Genomic DNA, 22,282 nt, shown 5'->3' with positions numbered 1-22,282 from the left:
CTGAGGCCGGATTTGAACTCAGATATTCCTGAATCCAGGGCCGGTGCTTTATCCACTGTGCCACCTAGCTGCCCCCATTCAGTAGTTTTTTAATTGTGTCTGATCCTTTATGATCCCATTTGGGATTTGCTTGGCAAAGATCCTGGAGTGGTTTGCCATTTCCTTCTCCAGTACATTTTGCAGATGCAGAACCTGAGGCAGACAGGGTTAAGTGACTTGCTTAGAGTCACATAGTAGGTGTCTAAGGCCAGATGTAAACTCAGGAAGATGAGTCTAACGGACTTCAGACCTGGCACTTTGTCCATGGGCAACCTAGCAGCTCTGCCCTCCTTTTATAGCTTCTAAATGATGTTTTTTCAACATTTGATAAATCAGTTTAATAAGACAAAACTGACCCTCACTTTCTCTTTTCAGGTTTGCTAAGCACTAGCTCCAAGAAAAGTTATGACATGAGGAAGATAGACATAACTCCTTTAGAGCAAAGAAATTTAACTTTTGATACCCATGCATTGGTTCAGGACTTGGAAAGTCATGGTGAGAAACCAGTTATTGAATACATACTTCAAAGGTGAAATAGTATTATAGTTATATAATAATCCATTATCTCATCACATTGATTATGATTTAGAGTGTCAGTTATAAGCTATAAAAAGTTACAGTATGGCATAAAGTTCTATTTTGATAAGGACTTACTTTTAAAATGCTAATGCCTATTCCCTACCCATAGGATTTGAAAAATCGCAAGCAGAAACCATTGTGTTTGCATTAAGAGTTCTGTCAAATGTCAGCCTAGACACAATCTATAGGGAGATGGTCACTCGAGCTCAACAGGTAATTGGTTATGTATTATTTATAATGTGTTAAGCCAAAAGAACCTGGATCACGTCTTCTGTCCTTTAATTTGTTTTTCAGTCTGTTTACTATAACACCTAAGGTACAGAAGTTTCTCATCCTGGAAAACCCAAATCATTCATGTACAGATGGTTAACACAATAAAACAGACCTATAGATACTCAGTTTTTAGAAGTTAAGATCTAAAATTATTAGAACAGTGGTTCTTCAGTTTCAAAAGTAGTTCAGACATCATAAAGAAATTTCACTGGACAAAACTACATTTTAAAATGAAAGAGATATTGGAAATCATATAATAGCCAATCTCTACACCAACCCCACCCCCATTTCACATATGTCAACACTAAAAGCCAAAGAGATTAAATTCATGGCTTAACATAGCTGGTATAATTATAATGTCCAGGTCTAGTCTCCTAAAAGGGGTGAGAAAATAGACTATGGGTCAGACTGATAAATATTTTAGTTGATTTTGTTTAACTGCTTTTTACCCCTCTTTGATTTGTGTTTGAAAGTAATGGCTTGCTGAATAGAGGAAAGCATTTAATAAACGATCACTTGACTTTTTCTTTTAAAGATCACACATTTAAACTCTACCCAATAAGTCATTCATATTTCAAGAGATCCTTCCCAGTACATGTTTCCCATAAGTTAAATCGTTCTACTTGCTTTTCATAGAATTTTAGAGGAAAAGGAAGTTTAGAGATCACCTAGTTCAAATTCTAGAGGCTAAATTAAGGAAAATAGCATACACAGCTGATTTAATTACTTTATAAATATTGTTTATAACAAGTGCATGTTGAGATATCCAAATTAAAATTGGCAGTTGACCTAGTAGCAGTGAGTTTTATACAGTTTGATCAGCTAAACTAATTCCTAAACTAACTCATGGTGTCATCTGTGACATGATTTGTTTTGTTAGCCATGAGTTCATTTGTTCTGACTCAGGGTATACAATATTTTCTTGAGAATAGAATCTATCTTCACTTGAAGTTATATTTCAAAGATCATTTGAAAATGAATTCTTCCCTCCTCAGAGCAGTAATCCGTAGCAGAAATAGGGGAATTTTATTCTTATGCTATAGCATGTAATTTCAAACTAAGTGACATTTCAATACTTTCATGGGCCATGGAGTACTTGGTTTTTGGAAGTTTTCATTTTACTTTTCAGGCTAAACAGACTCAGATTGTAAACATTCAAACCCTGGGTTTAAGTTGATTTTGAATTTATAAATGTATTATTTTAGTTTAGCATTTTTTTTCTCTACAATTTTCCACTATGTGAAGAAATATGATAGAAAAGGGATTCAGATGAGCAGTCCAGATCCAGAACTGTCAAAGACATTTTATGATTACTCTCTGGAAATATTACATATGCCTAGCTATCATGAGTTGTGGCAGATTTGAGGTAGTTTATTATGTGGTAAAAAGTCTTTTAACAGTCAGTTAGCAAATACGGAAAGACGCCAGTTTTTTAAAGGACCACCCTTTCAGGGAGGAGACCAATGGCCATGCATGGGCTACGCACGCCAGCCCGGCTACTAAGCACTCTACTTCTGGGGTGCGAGCTTAAAAGGCAAGGAGAGAACGGAAGTGAGTTCTCTTTCCTGCTCTCCTGGTCCGAGGACTGGCGCAACAGACAGACAGACGCTGACTGGAGTTGGAAGCGGCCTGGCTCGCTGTTAGCAGCACGTGCCTGACGCAGCTCTCCTCCCCAAAGGTGGCCTTGGGCTTTTGGTGAGTTTTATACGGAATATAGACTAAGCTTAGACTTAAGACTATTTGTATTTCTACTTTCCTATCCCTCTAATCAACATCACCTGGTAACTACCACACAATAAAAGCTCTAACTAGAGACCAGAAGCTTCTTCCATTTACTAGTCTGGGAGATAAATTAAGGGAAAGGTTAAAGAGGGGAAATTAATGCTCTAGTATCCAATTTTAAATCTCACAATTAGGATTGTTTAGCCCCAGTGCCTAACAAAGCAGCCTTCAAATATGACTTTTCTGACTCTAAACAGTGACTATAGCCTTTTCTTAAAGGATAGGGCTGCTGATAGTTGCTTTCATCTTTATTTGTTGAATGAATAACAGATGGGTACTTTATACTAAGGATATGTAAGAATACCCTTCCCTTTTATTTTAGTATTTTGTTTTTTCCTCAGTTACATGTAAAAATAATTTTTAACATTCATTTTTAAAACTTTGAGTTCCAAATGAGATCTCTTACTTCCTTCCTCCCTACTCCCCTTGCTGAGAAGGCAAGCAGTTCAATGTAGGTTATATATATGTAATCATGCAGGACATATTTCCATATTAGTCATGTTATGAAAGAAAACATATGCAAAAAATAAAACCTCAAGAAAAATAAAGAAATTTTTTTAAGTATGCTTCAATTTGTATTCAGTCACCATCAATTCTTTCTTGGGGGATGGATATCATTTTTCATCTTAAATCCTTCAGAGTTGTCTTGGATTATTGTATTACTGAGGATAGCTAAGTTATTAATAGCTGATTATCTTAGAGTATTGCTGTTACTTTTTACACAGTATGTTTTACTTTGCATCAGCTTATGTCTTTCCAAGTTTTTCAGAAAGCATCCTGCTCATCATTTCCTACAGCACAACAATATTCCATCGTGATCTCACACACAGTTTGTTCAATAATTCCCCAGTTGATGCACATCCCCTCAGTTTCCAATTCTTTGACATCAGAAAAAAAGTTGTTATAAATATTTTTGAACATATAGTTCCTTTTCCTTTTTCTTAAATCTCTTTTTGCATAGAGACCTAGTAGTGGTATTGCTAGGTCAAAGGGTGTGCATGTTTTTTTTTTCTTTTAAAAGATTTGATGTTTCATCTTTTTTGGGGGTGTGCCTGGGCAATGAGAATTAAGTGACTTGCCCAGGGTCACACAGCTAATTAGTGTCAAGTGTCTGAGGCCAGATTTGAACTCAGGTCCTCCTGAATCCAGGGCTGGTGTTTTATCCACTGTGCCACCTAGCTGCCCCCGTATGCATTGTTTTATAGCCCTTTGGGCATAGTTCCAAATAGCTCTACAGAATGTTTGAATCTGTTCACAACTCTACCAACAATGCATTAATGTCTCATTTTTCCCACATCTCCTCCAACATTTGTTATTTTCTTTTTCTGTCCTATTAGCCAATATAATAGGTATGAGGAGAATTGTTTTAGTTTGCATTTTCCCAACTAGTAGTGATTTAGAGCATTTTTTCATATGGCTATAGATAGCTTTGATTACTTCATCTGAAAATTGTTCATATATTTTGATCATTTATCAGTTGGGGAATGGCACTTCTATAAATTTGACTCAGTTTTCCATATGTTTGAGAAATGAGGCCTTTTTCAGAGAAACTTGCTTCAAAAATTTTCTCAGGATTACGCACTATATTTCACTAAATCCTTTTTATAGTTATAATTGTTAACTGAATTTTCTTCCATTCTATTTCCCCCTCTGTTTATTCTGTTCTCTCTCTTCTTTCACCCTACCCCTCCTCAAAAGTTTTTTGCTTTTGACTACCACCTCCCCCAATATGCCCTCCCTTCTATCACCCCTCACTGTTTTGTTAGCCCCATCCCCTTCTACTTTCCTGCAGGGTTAGATAGAGTTCTGTACCCAATTGAGTGTGTATGTTATTCCCTCTCTGAGCCAGTTCTGGTTAGAGTAAAGTTCATTCCCCAACAACTTCCCCTCCACTGTAAAAGTTTTTTCTTGCCTCTTTTATGTGAGATAACTTGCCCCATTCTACCTTTCCCTTTCTTCCAGTGCATTCCTCTCTCACCCCTTAATTTAATTATTAAAAATATCATTCCTTCATATTCAACTCACAGCTATGCCCTCTATCCAAATATACTCTAACTGGCCTAGTAATGAGAAAGTTCTTAGGAGTTATAAGTATCATCTTCCCATGTAGGGTAAACAGTTTAACCTTATTAAATCCCTTATGATTTTTCTTACCTGTTTACCTTTTTATGCTTCTCTTGAGTCCTCTATTTGAGAGCCAGATTTTCTACCCATTCTGGTCTTTTCATCAGGAATGTTTGAAAGTCCTCTATTTCATTGAATCTCTGGTTTTTCACCCTGAAGAATTATACTCAGTTTTACTGGGTAGGTGATTCTTGGTTGTAATCCCAGATCCTTTGCCCTCCAGAATATCATATTATAAGCTCTCTGATCCTTTAATATAAGAAGCTGCTAAATCTTGTGTCATTCAGACTGTGACTCCATGATACTTGAATTGTTTCTTTCTGGCCTCTTGCTATATTTTCTCCTTGACCTGGCAGTTCTGGAATTTGGCTATAATATTTCTGGGAGTTTTCATTTCGGATCTCTTCCAGGAGGTGTTTGGCAGATTCTTTCAGTTTCTATTTTTCCTTCTGGTTCTAGAATATCATTATCATATCAATTATCCTTGATAATTTCTTGAAAGATGATATCTAGGCTCTTTTTATTTGATAATGTCTCTCAGATAGTCCAGTAATTTTAAAGTTGTCTCTCCTGGATCTATTTTCCTGGACAGTTGTTTTTCCATTGAGATATTTCACATGGTCTTACTTTTTCTTTTCATTCTTTTGGCTTTGTTTTATTGTTTTTTTATTTCTCATAAAGTCATTAGCTTCCATTTGTGCAATTCTTATTTTTAAAGACTTCTTTTTTTCAGTGAGCTTTTGTATCTCCTTTTCCTTTTGGCCAGTTCTACTCTTCAATGAATTCTTTTCCTCATTGGCTTTTTGTACCTCTTTTACCATTTGGCCCAGTTTGTTTTTTAATGTGTGTCTTCAGTATTTTTTTTTTTGTTTCCTTTACCAAACGGTTGACTCACTTTTCATGATTTTCTTGCATTACTCTCATTTCTCTTCCCAGTTTTTCCTCTACCTCCCTTGATTTCCAAAGTTCTTTTTGAGCCATTCTATGACCTGAAACCAATTCATATTTTTCTTGGAGGCTTTAGACTTAGGAGCTTTGACTTTTCTATCTTCTGAGTGTGTGTTGTGATCTTCCTTGTCACTGTAATAACTTTCTGTGTTCAGAATTTATTTCTGTTGTTTGCTCATTTTCTAGTCCATTTCTTGACTTTTAATTCTTTATTAAAGTGGGCTGTCTCCAGAATGGAGGGCACAGTATCCCAGGCTTCAGGGTTTTTCTGTACCTGTCTTCAAAGATACTTCTAAGGACCTGTAAATTTTCAGTTCTTTCAAGGTGGTATGATCTAAGGAGAGGTGTGTTTACTATCCTCCTGGCCTCTACTCTGGTCTGTGAGTGACCACAAGCACTCTTTTCTGTCCTGGAACTGTGACGTGGGTCCTTGCATTACTGTGACCACAAGTTTTGGTGTGCTAGTGTTCCTCCTCGCCTTGGCACTACCACCTAAGATCCAAGTATGTGCAAAGCAACAGAGTCCTACTGCCATTGCCAGCAAAGAGACCCCTGTGATCTCCTGATCAGTTGTTGGACCCCTTACTGTCTGTTGGCTGAGAGCTCCAGAAGCAGCTGCTACCACTGTTGATTCCACCCTTAACATTCTTTAACAATACTAACAGAATCCTATCTGCCTCTTTTCCAAGCTATGTCACCACTTGCTTTTCCTTTTATTAAGAAAAATTAGTATATTTTTGTACTAGGCTACCAGATTGCTGAATTTTTAAAAAGTTGAATAGTAGGAGAATGGTAATATTTTCTTAGCAAAGCTGCTTTTAACCAGTTTTTTGTTTTTTTCTTTTTTACGGGGCAGTGAGGGTTAAGTGACTTGCCCAGGGTCACACAGCTAGTAAGTGTCAAGTGTCTGAGGCCGGATTTGAACTCAGGTCCTCCTGAATCCAGTGCTGGTACTATATCCACTGCACCACCTAACTGCCTCCCCCCCCTTTAAACCAGTTTTATATTTTAAACTATTATCTTTTCTACCACTCTTTGTAACTGGTATCTCTAGCTGGGTAAAACCTTATAAATATCATATGACTTCCTTGAAAGTGGATTTGGAACCACCTTTTAAAATATGTTCTCTCAGAAATATTTATAGCAACTCTCTTTGTGGTGGCAAAGAATTGGAAATCACGGGAATACCCATCACTTGGAGAATGGCTGAGCAAGTCGTGGTATATGAATATAATGGAATACTACTGTGCTGTAAGAAATGATGAGCAGGCAGATTACAGAAAAACATGGAAAGACTTAAGTGGACTGATGCTGAGTGAAGTGAGCAGAACCAGAATATTGTACGCAGTAACTGCAACATTGTGTGATAATCAGCTGTGATAGACTTAGCTCTTCTCAGCAGTACATTGATCCAAGATAATTCCAAAAAATTTATGATGGAAAATGTTCTCCACATCCAGAAAAAAACAAAATTGTAGATTCTGAATGTAGATTGTACCTACTTTTTTTTTCTTTTTTGAGGTTTTCCCCTTTTGTTCTCATTCTTCTTTCACGACATGACTAATGTAGAAATATATTTAATGTGATTGTACATATATAACCTATATCAGATTGCTTTCTGTCTTGGGGGAGGGGCTTGAGAAGGGAGGGAGAAAAATTTAGAAATAGAAATCTTATGAAAACAAATGTCGAAAACTATCTTTACATGTAACTGGAAAATAATAAACTACTTTTATGATTAAAAAAAGTTCTCTCCAATACAAAGCACAGTATAAGGATGTCTATTAAATGACCCATAAATTATCCTCCTGAAATAATGCCCGAGGTGATTAGGCAAACACATTCCAACCAGTTTTGTTTAATTACCAGCTTCTTACTCCCATATAGTTCCTTGGAATTTCCTATCATGTTAACCAAAAAATATCACAAATCCATGAAACATGCATTGCAATTGGATTTATTACAAGAGAAATGGATGTACATGTGGACCTCATACAGGTAGAAGGAATTCACAATCCAAACAGAAGCTTACATATTTATGAAATTGCAACAAAGGGAGGAGCAGAGTGGAAAGCATCACCCTCCCAAATGGGAGTGGCATGGGAAGAGGAAAAGAGCAGTAGGGATGGGGAAAGAATTAATCCCTTCCTAAAGGGGAGGAGAAAGATGAAAGAAAGGGAGGAGTAACTCAACAAAGGAGGATGGCAAAAGCCACATTCTTTTCCCTTGGGAACTGGTAGACTATGAAGATATGATGGCCTGCTTATCTACAAGGGTCCCAGGAGCACAGTTTCTCAGTGTGGTACAACCTAACTGGTCCCTGTCTTGCCTCCCAAGGACACACAGAGAATCCAAAATTAGGGAGCAACAACAAATTATGTCAGCTCAGGGGGTCTTTGTTCTTGATGTGTTTAGGTACTCCTGCATATTCTAAACCCATTATGTCTGAAAAATAGGACTACTCCAGAAGACAAGTTGGGGGGGGGGGGCTCTTAACACCTTTACATAATAACTGATGTTTCTATAGTGCTTTAAGCTTAACAAAGTACTTAACCTCACAACCCAGTGAAAAGTAAGCAGTATATGCATTACTATCCTTATTTTATAGATAAGTCTCCTTACTCATTCTACTTAGAGAGTTTATGATTTGTGTATGGTAGGCTAGCAAGTGTCAGAGTCAGGATTCAAATTTAGAGCTTCTGAATCCAAGTCCTGTGCTCTGTACTTTTATTTCTTTTCTCTCCTCTGATAGGACTGTACTTAAAGCTAAAGAAATGAATTTCAAAATTTTTCTCTCATACTCTGGTAAAACCTAGCTATTTTTCTCAGTTCCTAGGAAATATTCATACCCACATTGGCATTTATTTATTCCCAAAGTATACAACAATTTTCATATTTATGACTGTTCTTCAGACTAGCAAAGCAACATTGTGACTTTAATATATATTGGGGGTTTTTTGTTGTCTTTTTTATGTGTTTTTTTTTAGGGGCAATGGGGGTTAAGTGACTTGCCCAGGGTCACACAGCTAGTAAGTGTCAAGTGTCTGAGGCTGGATTTGAACTCAGGTACTCCTGAATCCAGAGCCAGTGCTTTATCCACTGCGCCACCTAGCTGCCCCAGTAAATATTGTTTTAATTATACATTGTCTTCATTTCCATGAATACCATAGGGCCTAGCATTTCTTAATTCATTGTACAAATACTGTATTGTTTCTTAGGAAATTACTATCCAGCAATTAATGGTACATTTGGGTTCAATCCGGAAAGATATGATCATCCTAGAGAAAAGTGAATTTGCAAATCTCAGAGCAGAGAATGAGGTAATATAAACCTTTAAATAATGAACATGTACTGAATCTATTATATCACAAAATATGCTGTTTTAAAATATTTTAAATCATTTTTTGGGTGGAGCAATGAGGGTTAAATGACTTGCCCAGGGTCACACAGCTAGTTAAGTGTCAAGTGTCTGAAGCCGGATTTGAACTCAGGTCCTCCTGAATAAAGGGCTGGTGCTTTGTCCACTGCCCTTGTTTTAAAATAGTTTAACAAGACAGATGACAAAATTGTATTTGATGTTTCACAATTATTTTTTTTAATTTACAGGAATATTGTGTAAGGACATCTGGATCTTTATGTTGAAATCATAGTTGTTGGGAGAGATCCATATATACACACACACATAGAAACATATGTCTATAGTTGTAATTTAATGTTGTTTCTCCTGTCCCTTGTACATTTCTTACTTAAACAATACAAAAATAACCCTTCAAGATCACATTTCAGATTCATTTGAATTTTATACCTAATGAGACATTTTAGTTTTATGTTAATTTTCTTTGTCCCCAAAGACAAAAAAGATTTCTTTTATTTACCAGATTGAGTATTTAATTTCAAATAAAAGATAAAGACTATTTCTCCTTTAAAAGAAAATCACAGTAATTTAAAGAGATAACAATGCTTGAATGTAAATCTAGCTTTTGAGGTAAATTTAATTTGGGGATCTAAGAATGCTATCTTCATAGATTTTCTGTGGTTTCTATTTTAATCATGGGACAATCTACAGTAGAAATCCACAGATTGCACAAATTTTTAGCAATCTTATGTTTCAGAATTTCTAGGTCAGTTGGAAGATGATCTTTTGGTTAATACTAATGTTCAGTGGTCCCTTTTATACCTAGAAAATGAAAATTGAATTAGAACAACTTAAGCAACAGCTAATAGTAAGTAAAGATTTTCGTTTTGAACAAATTCTAAATTCCAGAAGAGCAAGGTTTCATTTCAAAATATACTTTTCATTTTCCTTACAGCATGAAACTACTAGAATCAGAGCAAATAATAAATTGGATATAAGCCTAGAGAGAAGCCGAGTGACAGATCTGGTAATATTCATTTAAGATTTCTTTCTTAGTTATTTGTTCTTTTTCATTTCTCGAGTTTTTAATCACTTTCCGCCTTGAAATTTTCAGTTTACAGATCAAAAAAAGAAACTTATGGAAGTAACCACTGAATTTAGCAAAAGGGTAAGTTAGGATGTTTTCTTATTAATTATGAGTATAGCTTTCTTGGATCCATTAACTATTTGTTGTTCCATTCTGGGTTTAGGGTTTCTTAAATTTAATTATCCAAAAGAGGGCTCCTTATCTCTCTCTCCCTCCCCTCCCCCCCCACCCCCCAACCACCCCCCCACCCCACATTAGTGTAGAGGGCAACATCATCGTAGGAGTTCCTCAGGCTTACAACCTTGGAGTCATCCTGGATTTTTCACTGTGTTTTAACCCCCCATATTCAAATTGTCACCAAGGCCTCTTGATTTCTCTCAAATATGCCCCCTTATCTCCTCTGCCAACATTCTTGTTCAGGCTCTCGTTACCTCATACCTGGACTATTCCAATACCCTGTTGGTGGATCTGCCTGCCTCAAGGCGTTCCCCATTCCAGTCCACCCTCCATTGAACCACTAAAGTGATTTTGCAAAAGCACAGGTCCAGTCTTATCACCACCTACTCAAGAAACTCCAATGGTTTCCTATGGCCTTCAAGAGCAAATACAGGGGGTGGCTAGGTGGCGCAGTGGATAAAGCACAGGCCCTGGATTCAGGAGTATCAGAGTTCAAATCCAACCTCAGACACTTGACACTTACTAGTTGTGTGACCCTGGGCAAGTCACTTAACCCCCATTGCCCCCCCCCAAAAAAAAAAACAGCAAAAACCAAGAGCAAATACAGAATGCTCTGTTTGGCATTCAAAACCCTTTATAACCTAGCTACTTCCTACCTTTCCAGTCTTCAGACACCTTATACCCCAATAGGTACTCTTCAGTCCAGTGGCACTGGCCTCCTTGCTGTTCTGTAAACAAGACCTGCCATGTCTCAGTTCCAGGCATTTTCTCTGGCTGTCCTCCATTTCTGGAACAATCTCCCTCCATTGCTCTATTCACCTCAGTGCCTTCCTTTAAATCCTAACTAAAATCTTATCTTCTATACCCCCTCTTAATTTCAGTGCCTTTTTTTATTATTTCCTATTTATCTAGTGTGTAGCTTGCTTTGTGTATATATTTGTATGTTGTCTTCCCTATTAGATTGTAAACTCATTGAGGGCAGGGACTCTTTTGCCTCATTTTGTATCCCCAGCATTTAGCACAGTGCCTGGCACATCATAGGTGCTTAATAAATGTTTACTGATTGGTTGGTTGAGTTAGCCATTTCTCAACTGATATGCATCCCTCATTTGCTAATTCTTTGCCACCACAAAGAGAGGGGCTATGAATATTTTTGTACATATGGCTCCTTTTCCTCTTTCTTTGACTTGAGTACATTTGAACTTATCCTGAACCTTAAAAAACAAAAGCCCTTGACAGTATTGATGCCTCTAATGTTTGGGTACTTTTAAACTTTTATGCTATTTTTACAATTTTTCTTTTACCTTTTCATTTTGACTCCAGCAAGGAAAACCTGACTTCCTTTTTCTTGTGAGTTATCAGGAGAAAGATTTCATTTGCCCTTGTGGGTTCTCTTTTCTCACTCAGCTTCTTAATGCATTTAATGACAAAGATTTGCTACTAATTTGCAAAAAAAATGCTTTTCCTTCTTCTGTGGGGCAGTGAGGGTTAAGTGACTTGCATAGGGTCACACAGCTAGTAGGTGTCAAGTGTCTGAGGACAGATTTGAACTCAGGTCTTCCTGAATCCAGGGCTGGTGCTTTATCCACTGCGCCATCTAGCTGCCCCCTCCTTTTTCCTTAAGCTCCAAAGTCTGTACACCCTTGCAACAGGTGGCTTAGCTTTACTTCACTAAGAAAACTGCTACAACTAATTCTTTGTCCCTTTCTAACTCCTCATCTTCCTTGAATTTTCTGTAACTTTTAATACCATTGACCTCTTCTGATTCTCTTTCCATCTGTCCGATCATTCCTTCTCATTCTCCTTTGCTAGATCATTATTTATCTCTTGCCTTAGAGTAATTACTTCCAGGCTGTTCTAGGCTTCCTGTCCTCTACATGCCTTCTCTTGGGAATCTTTTCCCCTCTCCAGGGTTCAAGTGTCATCTCTACGTAGATAGCTCTGAAGTCAACATGTAACCCTAACTTCTCTCCTGAATGCCAAGGATTTCTCATCACCTGTCTGCTGGCCATCTCCTGGAAAGCCGGTGTGCAGGGGTGAGTGAGGTGCTGGTTGTGCTCTGTTCTGCCCTGCTCACAGTATATCTGCTTGGAATGCTATATTGTTCCTTGGGGCCATGTTTTTAGGAAGACATTTACCATCTGAAACAAATCCAGGAGTAGTGAACAAGGCTGGGCTGGGGAACATGCTTTGGCATGCAAATGGGTTCAACGAACTAGGCATTTTAACCTGAAAAAAAGAACAGAGTGGTGAAAGAATGAGAGGAGACTTGATTGTAGTCTAAGTATTTGAGGGATTCGATTTTTCTGTGTAGCCTTAAAGGGCAGGAATAGGATTCATAGGCAAAAGTGGCAATGAGGACTGCCGCCGCGTGTTGCCGTCGGAGGAAGCTTCTGCCTTGGCTCCAGATCTACCGACAGCATGAATCAAGAGAAATCAGCCAAACTCCAGGCTCAGGTCCAGATAGGAGGCAAGGGCACAGCACGCAGAAAGAAGGAGGTGGTGCACAGAACGACCACAGCAGACGACAAGAAACTCCAGAGTTCTCTCAAAAAATTGGCTGTGAATAATCTTGCTGGTATTGAAGAGGGGAACACGATTAATGACGATGGGACGGTTATTCATTTCAACAACCCCAAAGTGCAGGCTTCCCTCTCCGCCGAAACCTTTGCCATCACTGGCCATGCAGAAGCGAAGCTAATCACAGAAATGCTTCCTGGAATCTTAAACCAGCTTGGGGCCAACAGCTTAACGAGTTTTAGGAAGTTAGCGGAGCAATTCCCGAGGCAAGTGTTGGGTAGCAAAGCACCCGAGCCTGAAGACATCGACAAAAAGGATGACGATGTGTTAGGTCTCGTAGAAAATTTTGACCAAGCGTCAAAAAACGAAGCAAACTAGAGCCAGATGATTCTTGGCCGCATGGACTAGTTTGGAGAAAGGGGCCGTGGGCTCCACAGCTGTACAGCGGCCGAGAACGTTGCCTGTTAATAGTTCAGTAATATAAATATTTTGTATATTAGTAATGCTGTTTGTTCAGCATTTTTCTGTCAGTTGATTTTGCATTTCGCTCTTCTCGCGGGATCTACTCTTTTGGTCAAAAGACAAAGTATTGGTGCAACTTTGAGGGTTTTTGTGTGCAGGCACGCTGTATGTGGGTGTGTGAGTGCATGGGTGTGGATGTACAGTGGAGAGCAAATTAGTTAACAGTTCTATTGATCCTCTACCTACCCACAGTAGAAAATAAAACAAATCTTTAAGTTAACAAAAAAAAGTGGCAATGAGGCAGATTTTGCCTCTATTTAAGCAGAAAGTTCCTCCCAGTTAAGAACTGTGCCCCAAACTGAAATGGGCTCCTTCAGGAGGTAATACATTTTTCCTCATTGGAAGCTGTCAAGAGAAGGCTGGGTCACCTTGTTAACCATGTGATAGAACAGTTGCTTGTTTAGGTATGAGTTGGATTTTTAAATTCTGAATCTATGAAGTGATTTGTCCAGATCTTCTAGATTTTGTGTTCCATGAGAGTGGGTACTATGTCTTATTTAATTAATCTTTTTATCTCTCCTATCACATTGCTTTGCATTTAGGACACTTATTCATTGGCATTAGAAGACACACAGCTGCTTAGTGACAGAGCAAGGTTCAGGTTTCATGACTTTCAATGGAGGCTTTGTATCATTATACCTGCTGAGCTCAGAGTACCTTGAGGGAGGGGAAGGACTCAGTTACCTAATCTTTGCATTTCCCCAGCACTTAGCACAGTGCATTTGTGTAATTTAAGATTCTAAATGTGGATTCTAATCTGTTCCCCCAGTTTGGGGGAAACTGACTAAAAATCACTGATAAAACGAGTTTAGGTTTTTAAGGGTTTGTTGGAAAATAGAAAGAAAAAGATTGAGAACAGAATTCTAACAGCCTGACATTCCTATCTTTCCTCAAATTTCCTGTGAAGTTCTCTGCCGCTGCCACCATCAAGTCAGGAAGTCAAAAAAAACCCAGCGCTCTCTGCCAGGCTCCCTTTCCTCCTTCCTGTCTCCTCCCAGACCATAGGAGGCTCCTCAAGTTGATTGGCTGGTAGCCTTGATAGACGGCACCCATGAGCAAACGTCATTTCCTGACGCCAAGGAAAAGCCACAATGCCTCTGAGGCATTTTCCTCATGGTGGAGCTTTCCCACAGCAAGTCTCCAGTAGGTGGCGTCATTCCAATCATTACACATTGTAAACAGCAGGCACTGCCTAAATAGCTTTCTTGTTGTGCAGTAGAGTATTCACCAAACATTCTTTTTGCAGTGTTACTCTGACTTTTACCAATATTTATCTTTCTCCAAGCTATGTTTTTGTTTGTTTGTTTTTGCAGGGCTATGGGGGTTAAGTGACTTGCCTAAGGTCATACAGCTAGTAAGTGTCAAGTGTCTGAGGCTGGATTTGAACTCAGGTATTCCTGAATCCAGGGCCAGTGCTTTATCCACTGCGCCACCTAGCAGCCCTCCAAGCTATGCTTTTAATGTATGTTAGCCTTTTAACAAATACTTTTCTCTGTCAGAGTTAATTGTGTATTGTGATATAATTTGTTTTAATATAGCATAAAGAAATTTAATTAATAAAATCTGCGTTATATATTTCAGGATACCCATATCAAAAGTGTTATTTCTGAGACTAGTAATAAAATTGCCATTGAAATTGCTTCACTAAAAACAGTGATGGAGTCAAACAAACTTGAGACAATTCGTTATCTTGCAGGTAAGTACTGTTGGAGGAAGAAAAGTTGATAGTGTTTGTTTTTCCAGATTTGTACAATTTAAGACTCAATCCAAGAACTGCTACAATGTATAGGTTTGTGATAGGATATAAGAACTCACATTTTAGGTTGTATATCTAAAATATTTTGAAGGTTTGTAGAGTGCTTTCATCACAACAGCCCTATTAATGTAGGTAGTAGAAATATTAGTATATCCTTTTTTTATACAGGAGAAAACAGGCTCAGAGAGGTCAGCTGACTTGTTCAGTGTATTTTAGCTCATAAGGGGTGGAACAAGGATTCTACTCCATACCTCCTCATGCCAAGCCTAGGTCCCTCTGTACAAAGCACATAAAGGTCCAGGTGTGGCACTTGACGGGGCACCAGTGATGTGACATGGCCCTAATGTGCACCAGTCTGACACTTTCTTGTAGCTCCTCTGGCACATCCATGCTTAATGTAGCTGTAGATTCACACCAGCCACTGGAGCCCATGGTCAGAGAAACTAAGTTCAGAGTGGAGCTACAGATTCAGCCACAGCTGGAGAGCTGGTGCCATCCTCATACATTCCCCTTTTCCAGCAGCTCCTTATGTTACACATTGCCAACCACATCACTGGCAGTGTGGAGGATCAAGTGACTCCAAATTCTCCTAGTGTAAAAGGCTGCCAGCCTGAAGAGATTTTTTTCCTTCCACAAAAAGAGTTTCATCCATTGAGACTCTCCCCATAACATTGTCCTAAGAATTGGTCAAGGTAACAGGGTAGAATCAAAGAGTGATGTTAGTAGACGGGCCCTGTGATTTTTAACAACACTTTTGGGGCAGCTAGATGGCGCAGTGGATAGAGCACTGGCCCTGGAGTCAGGAGTACCTGAGCTCAAATCCGGCCTCAGACACTTAACACTAGCTGTGTGACCCTGGGCAAGTCACTTAACTCCAATTGCCTCACTAAAAAAACAAACAAACAAACAAACAAAAATGACTAAACAAAAAGGGGGCAGCTATGTGGCGCAGTGGATAAAGCACCGGCCCTGGATTCAGGAGGACCTGAGTTCAAATGTGACCTCAGACACTTGACAGGTACTAGCTGTGTGACCTTGGGCAAGTCACTTAACCCTCAATGCCTCGCCAAAAAAAAAAAAAAAACACATTTGTCAGAGAGGGCAAAGGTGGAGTCTTTAAATTGTGCTATGTAATGTGACTTTTTTTTTTTAAGAATTATTGCTAATAAAATCTAAACCCTCTTAGTTTGTTCTCTCCTCCAAGAGGGCTATTTAGATTTTCCATCCCAAAGATGTAGTTCACCCTAACAATTAAAATCATAAATGGTGGAGTTAAAAAGTTCTGAGTGGAGAGGTAACATTCATTCCTCCAGAGATCAATGGAGTCTTAAAGCAAAGGAATGATAGGTACCTCTACTAATCAAAATTGCCACTAGACACATGCATGTTAGGGGACTGTACTTGAGTTCCGAACAAGAACATCTTTGTGTAAGGACAGAACTCTGCATCTGTGGTGGGGCATAAGCTTTTGATATTTTGGGGTGATACGGTATTTGGATTGTATGACAGTCCCTTGGAAGAGTGAACTGTTTTCCAACTCTGAGGTATCACCTCACACCTATCAGAGTGGCAAATATAATACAAAAGGAAAATATTGGATGTTGGAGGGGATGTGGAAAAACTGGGACTCTAATCTGTTGGTGATGGAGTTGTGAAAAGATCCAACCATTCTGGAGAAGTAATTTGGAATTATGCCCAAAGGGCTATCAAACTGTGTATACTCTTTGATCCAGCAATACCACTGCTAGGTTTATATGTCAGAGACATCCCTCAAAAAGAGAAAAAGACCTATTTGTACAAAAATATTTATAGCAGCTCTTTTTGTGGTGGCTAAAAATTGGAAATGTAAATTCCATTTTAGAGGCATATCAGATTTTCTCCTCTCAACTCATATTGGCTTCTGCTCTATTAGCCATACAATAGTTTTCTTTTAATCTACCACAGTGTATACTTGTATAATTTTATTCTTTAAAATGTTGTTTCTCTATCAGTTATAGATTATTTGTAACATACCTGAAACCTAAGACTAGAACTGAAAAGCCTGTAAATTGTCATATGAAGACCACTGTCAGGCCCACATGGCCCTTAATGCTGCTCAGATGAGCATGTGCAATATGGACTAGAGGGCTAGTTTTGGTGACTCCTTGGGTTGTTGCTTCCTGTTTTGCTGCACCTTGGGAAAAGTGGCCATGACTGCTATATATACTGTAGTAATAATTGGGTTTTTTTTACAGCATCTGTTTTTACTTGCCTGGCAATAGCACTGGGATTGTACCGCTTGTGGAAGTAACAGCAGCTCTTTAGGATCACCACCAGCAAGAACAAGGCTGCTTTTTGGTCCACTTGAATTTCTTTGCTTTTGCATAACACTCCAGGGACAGATTCAATTTCACTTGTCTCAGTTCTTCAATGTATCTTTTTGCTTTTATTCCCTGATGCCAAAAAGCTGTTATTCAGAACTTATTAAAATATGTCAGAAAGGTATTTTGTGGTTACTTGCAGGTAGTTTGCAGAATTGGAACCATATAGTTTGCTCATTATGTAATTGCATAACCTATATACTTAAGTAGTTTGGGCTTGGATTCATCTTAGACTGCTCAATTTTGGCTACATATGAGTAATCCGCTCCCCAAACTTAAGTACTTATCATATCTATAGTCAGTTTTTCTCAGGAATTGATCCTGTATGTGGGATTTTTATTTTTCTTTTCTTACTGAGTAGTAAAAAAAAATTCTTATTTTCATGTTTACATATTCAAGTAAAATAAAAGATTATTATAATTTACTTATCTTATTTATTGAACCTGAATCCAAAATTTACTTTGTGACCAAAAACAGTGCCACAGTGTATAATAGTTCTTATTCTTATTGCACATTCTAATTAATGTGTTTGTACCACTTAAAAACATTTTTACTCTCCACCACACCCTAGAGGATTCTACAAACATAAATACATATACATATATATGCATGTAGACAAACATAGTGTGGTAAAATATGAAAGTTTTTAACAGTCGGTTAGGATAACTGAAAGACGCCAGTTTTTCAAGGACCACCCTTTTGGGGAGGAGATGAACAGTCTGCCTGCTGCGCATGTCAGACTGCCTGCCGGGGACAGTCCGCCTGCTGCGCATGTCAGACTGCCTGCCGGGGACAGTCCGCCTGCTGCGCATGTCAGACTGCCTGCCGGGTTTTTTGACTTCCGGGGTGGAGAGAAGCAGAGTAGGCCTTTTTGCCTGCTTGGCGGGACTCCTGGCGGCGCAGCACAGACGGTCTCCCTCACTCCAAAGGTGGCCTTTTTTGGTTTGGTGAGTTTTTATAAGAAATATAGACTAAGCCTAGATTTAAGACGATTTCTACTGTATTTCTACTTCCCTATCCTTCTAATCAACAACACCTTATATACAATAAAGGCTCTATCTAGAAAACCAGAAGCTTCTTCCATTTACTAGTCTGGGAGATAAATTAAGGGAAAAGTTAAGTAGGGGAGATTTATGATCTAATATCCAATTTTAAATTTCACAGTTTGGCGACCCCGAAGGGACCTTAAGGACCCTCCCACCCTCCCTAGTTTGGCCATAAGCCGGCTAATTCGGTGGATTTTCCGAATACCCCCCCCCCCCCCACGGACTTTCCCTTTGTCTAATCTCCCTTAAAGACTTTAAGCCTCTAAAAGTCTTGCTTTAAACAGAAAAGCCAGCCCAGTTTAAAGGGCAAGATGCTCGAATATTCTACTATCCCTTTGATTTTTCTCATCGGAATGTATTGGGACAGCATAACGTCCCGACTTAGAGGAATAGTTTACTCAATGGTCCTTCAAAACATTATTGGTTTTTTCCTCATTCAGGCAGCAAAAAGTTTTTTGTATAATAGTATAAGTGAGAATCTTTGGGAAAATATGTTTAATATAAGTAGAAATTTTATGCCTGCAATTGAAATACCTTTTAATACCACATCCATAGTTCATACGACTAAGGATTTTATTTTTTTTGGGTTTTTTTTGTCTTGTTTTGTTTTTGTTATTATCATTGTTATGATATGGGGGAAATTCTCACATATGGAGAGAGTCCTCAAAATGAAATACTCACATATGGAGAGAGACCTCAAAATGAAATTCTCACATATGGAGAGAGTCCTCAAAATGAAATACTCACATATGGAGAGAGACCTCAAAATGAAATTCTCACATATGGAGAGAGACCTCGAAATGAAATTCTCACATATGGAGAGAGACCTCAAAATGGCTGTTTCTACTAGAGATGATCCAAGTTTAGAATCAGATCAACAGAAACTACTCCCTCTGCAGGAAGCTATAGAACATAGTAAAAAGGGAGTGCCAATTCAAGTCAGAAAATATAGCCCCTTTAGACCAAGTGACTTGAGCGCATGGAAATCTTTCATCCCTAGTTTTGAGAAAAATCCAAACACTGTAATTTCACAGTTAAGGACTATATTTAATGCATATCAACCCAGTTGGGCTGATGTTACTTGCCTTTTGGAAACTTTACTGTCCCCAACTGAGATTACAGATATTATCTCAGCAGGAAATGCCCTTGTTGCGAAAGGTAAGGCCAATGTGGAATGGCCTCTAAAGGATCCAGAGTGGAATTATAATGATGATAGGGATTTCCAAAGATTAAAAGATGCTAGAGAAACACTTCTGAAGGGAATGGAATCTTGCTCTAGAAAACCGGAAAACTGGCAGAAATTTTTAAGCCTACCTCAGGAGGCTAATGAAAGACCAAACAGATTTTATGATAGACTTTGTGAGGCCGCTAGACAGTACACCAGATTGGATCCAGTAGATTTAAGAGATTCCTATATCGTTCTCAACACATTTGTTTATAATTCACTGCCAGAAATACGCAGATACTTTCTGAAACAATGTCCAGACTGGAGAAATCTCACAGTAGATAGAATTAAGGAACTTGCAAATTATGTCTTTGACTCACGTGAGGAAGATCCAGATCACCCTAAACAGAGCATTCTGGCACCAGCGATTCCTAGTCAGCCATGTGAACACCGGAGCAAGGACACTAAGGTGTGTTGTTACTGTCGTAAGGAGGGGCATGAATTGAGAGAATGTAGGACTTGGAGAAGAAATTCTAATTCTAATTACAGGCGAAATCAAAATAGAAATAGATCTTTTCGGAGGAATACAGAAAGGCAGTACCAGAATAATGGTAACCAAGGTCCCCCTCAGAAGAGGACACAGGAATGACGGTGTCTTGGGGAGGAATGGAACATAGATAATGAAAGCCATATATTCCCAGATCCGGATTTTTTGAATGCACTTGTGCCAGTCCATTCACCTCCCCAGAGTAATGAACCACATGTCACCTTAAAAGTGGGGGAGACTTATTATGATTGTCTGCTAGACACAGGAGCCTCTAAATCAGTATTAGTAAGCAAACCAGATGCTGGGTGTAGACCTGTAGGATATTTGAATGTAGTGGGAGTCTCAGGAAAGAGCCAGAGAGTGGCAAAATTGAATCCTCGCATGGTATCTATGGGGCCCTTAACAGTAGAACATTCATTTTTACTCATGCCTGATGCCCCTGTAAATTTATTAGGTCGTGATCTCCTTTGCAAGCTTAGAGCAACCATATCTTGTGCTCCAGATGGGGCTGTCTCCTTACAATTGCCAGAGGATACTGTTCATTTATTACCAATTTTACTTACAGAAGCTCAAGGAACAGCAGGGGAGGTATCCAAAATCCCCTCTGACATTCCTGAGTCTTTATGGGCCTCATCCCCTAATGAGGTGGGGCTCCTTAAGTCTGCCATGCCTGTTACCTTTAAAGTTAAGGGGGGACCACCCCCTCCATTCCACAGTATCCATTGTCTAGGGAAGCAATAGAAGGGATCACCCCTATAATTGAGGCTTTGAAAAGCCAGGGTATTATTATTCCATGTCATCACTCTCCATGCAATACTCCCATTTTGCCAGTTAAAAAACCCAAGCCTGGGCCAGATGGTAAACCTGTTTATCGCTTTGTGCAAGATCTTAGAGTGATTAATAATTATGTTATTCCTAGACATTCTATAGTCGCAAATCCGGCTATGATAATTTCCTCAATTCCCTATGAATCTACATGTTTCACAGTGGTAGACCTTTGCTCTGCCTTTTTCTCCATACCAGTACATGAGGACTTCCAATATTTATTTGCTTTTACCTGGAAAAATAGACAGTGGACCTGGACTAGACTCCCACAGGGATTTGTAGACAGTCCCACATTATTTTCCCAAATTTTACAGCAGGATCTGGCCTCTATTACCTTTAAAGCCTCCACACTAGTACAATATGTTGATGACTTACTTTTGGCCTCTCCTAATGCTGAAATTTGTCAGGAAGATAGCCGTCACTTACTGCTGGAGCTGCACAAGAGAGGACACAAGGTTTCCAAGACAAAGGTACAATGGTGTTTGCCCCAGGTAGAATATTTAGGATTTATTTTGGCTGCTGGAACTCGCTCTGTCTCTTCTAAGCGAGTCCAGGCCATTCAACAACTCTCTGCCCCCACTACTAAGAGGCAGTTGAGAGCCATTCTAGGAGCAGCCGGGTACTGTAGACAATGGATACCCTCTTTTGGTGAAATTACTAAACCCCTCATAGCTCTTACAAAAAGTTCTGTTCCAGACATTTTACAGTTGGATCCCCAGCATCTCTCAGCCATAAAAGAATTAAAACGGGCCTTGTTATCAGCACCTGCCCTAGGACTGCCAGATTATAGTAAGCCTTTCACTCTCTTTGTGCATGAACAAAGGGGGGTGGCTTCTGGAGTCCTGACTCAGTCACTGGGGCCTAACCAGCGTCCTATAGCCTACTATTCAATTCAGCTGGACCCTGTAGCGGCTGGAGTGCCACCTTGCCTTAGAGCAGTGGCGGCCACAGCGCTTTTGGTAGAAAAAGCCTCTGATTTGGTCCTAGGTAACCCTCTAACTGTGCAATGCCCTCATGAAGTGGAGGCTCTCTTACTACGTCACAGGACACAAGCCTTTTCAGATCAAAGGCTGGCTAAGTATGAAATAACCCTGTTAGGTAATGAGAATATCACTTTAAAACGCTGCACAGTTCTTAATCCAGCAACACTACTCCCTAATTTACCATTCTCGGGGGA

At 39.1% G+C, this 22,282-nt stretch overlaps 2 protein-coding genes across 2 annotated transcripts; both read left to right on the top strand.

Annotated features, from left to right (window-relative positions):
• Positions 1 to 504: 504 nt before the first annotated feature.
• LOC122750081 (coiled-coil domain-containing protein 90B, mitochondrial-like) lies at positions 505 to 17,485 on the top strand. The gene is made up of 7 exons (XM_043996736.1): positions 505 to 534; positions 8,964 to 9,065; positions 9,927 to 9,968; positions 10,056 to 10,127; positions 10,215 to 10,268; positions 14,988 to 15,102; positions 17,397 to 17,485. The coding sequence occupies exons 1-7, from the start codon at positions 505 to 507 to the stop codon at positions 17,450 to 17,452; spliced, it is 471 nt and encodes a 156-aa protein (XP_043852671.1). The 3' UTR covers positions 17,453 to 17,485.
• On the top strand, positions 12,786 to 13,262 carry LOC122750080 (transcription factor BTF3 homolog 4-like). Its single transcript, XM_043996735.1, has one exon. It carries the CDS (start codon positions 12,786 to 12,788, stop codon positions 13,260 to 13,262), a length of 477 nt encoding a protein of 158 aa, XP_043852670.1.
• Positions 17,486 to 22,282: the final 4,797 nt, after the last annotated feature.

Source organism: Dromiciops gliroides, chromosome 3 (assembly GCF_019393635.1).
Source record: "Dromiciops gliroides isolate mDroGli1 chromosome 3, mDroGli1.pri, whole genome shotgun sequence".
Classification (NCBI taxonomy): Eukaryota; Metazoa; Chordata; class Mammalia; order Microbiotheria; family Microbiotheriidae; genus Dromiciops; species Dromiciops gliroides.
Note: the sequence above shows the minus strand (reverse complement) of the source record. Positions and strands in the feature narration are given on the sequence as shown.

Excerpts from the sequence above, each read along its gene's own strand:
- LOC122750081 (XM_043996736.1), top strand. The coding sequence starts at position 505 with ATGCATTGGTTCAGGACTTGGAAAGTCATG. Across the intron at positions 535-8,963 it reads TCAGGACTTGGAAAGTCATG|GAAATTACTATCCAGCAATT; the intron begins GTGAGAAACCAG and ends ATTGTTTCTTAG. Across the intron at positions 10,269-14,987 it reads CCACTGAATTTAGCAAAAGG|GATACCCATATCAAAAGTGT; the intron begins GTAAGTTAGGAT and ends TATATATTTCAG.
- LOC122750080 (XM_043996735.1), top strand. The coding sequence starts at position 12,786 with ATGAATCAAGAGAAATCAGCCAAACTCCAGGCTCAGGTCCAGATAGGA.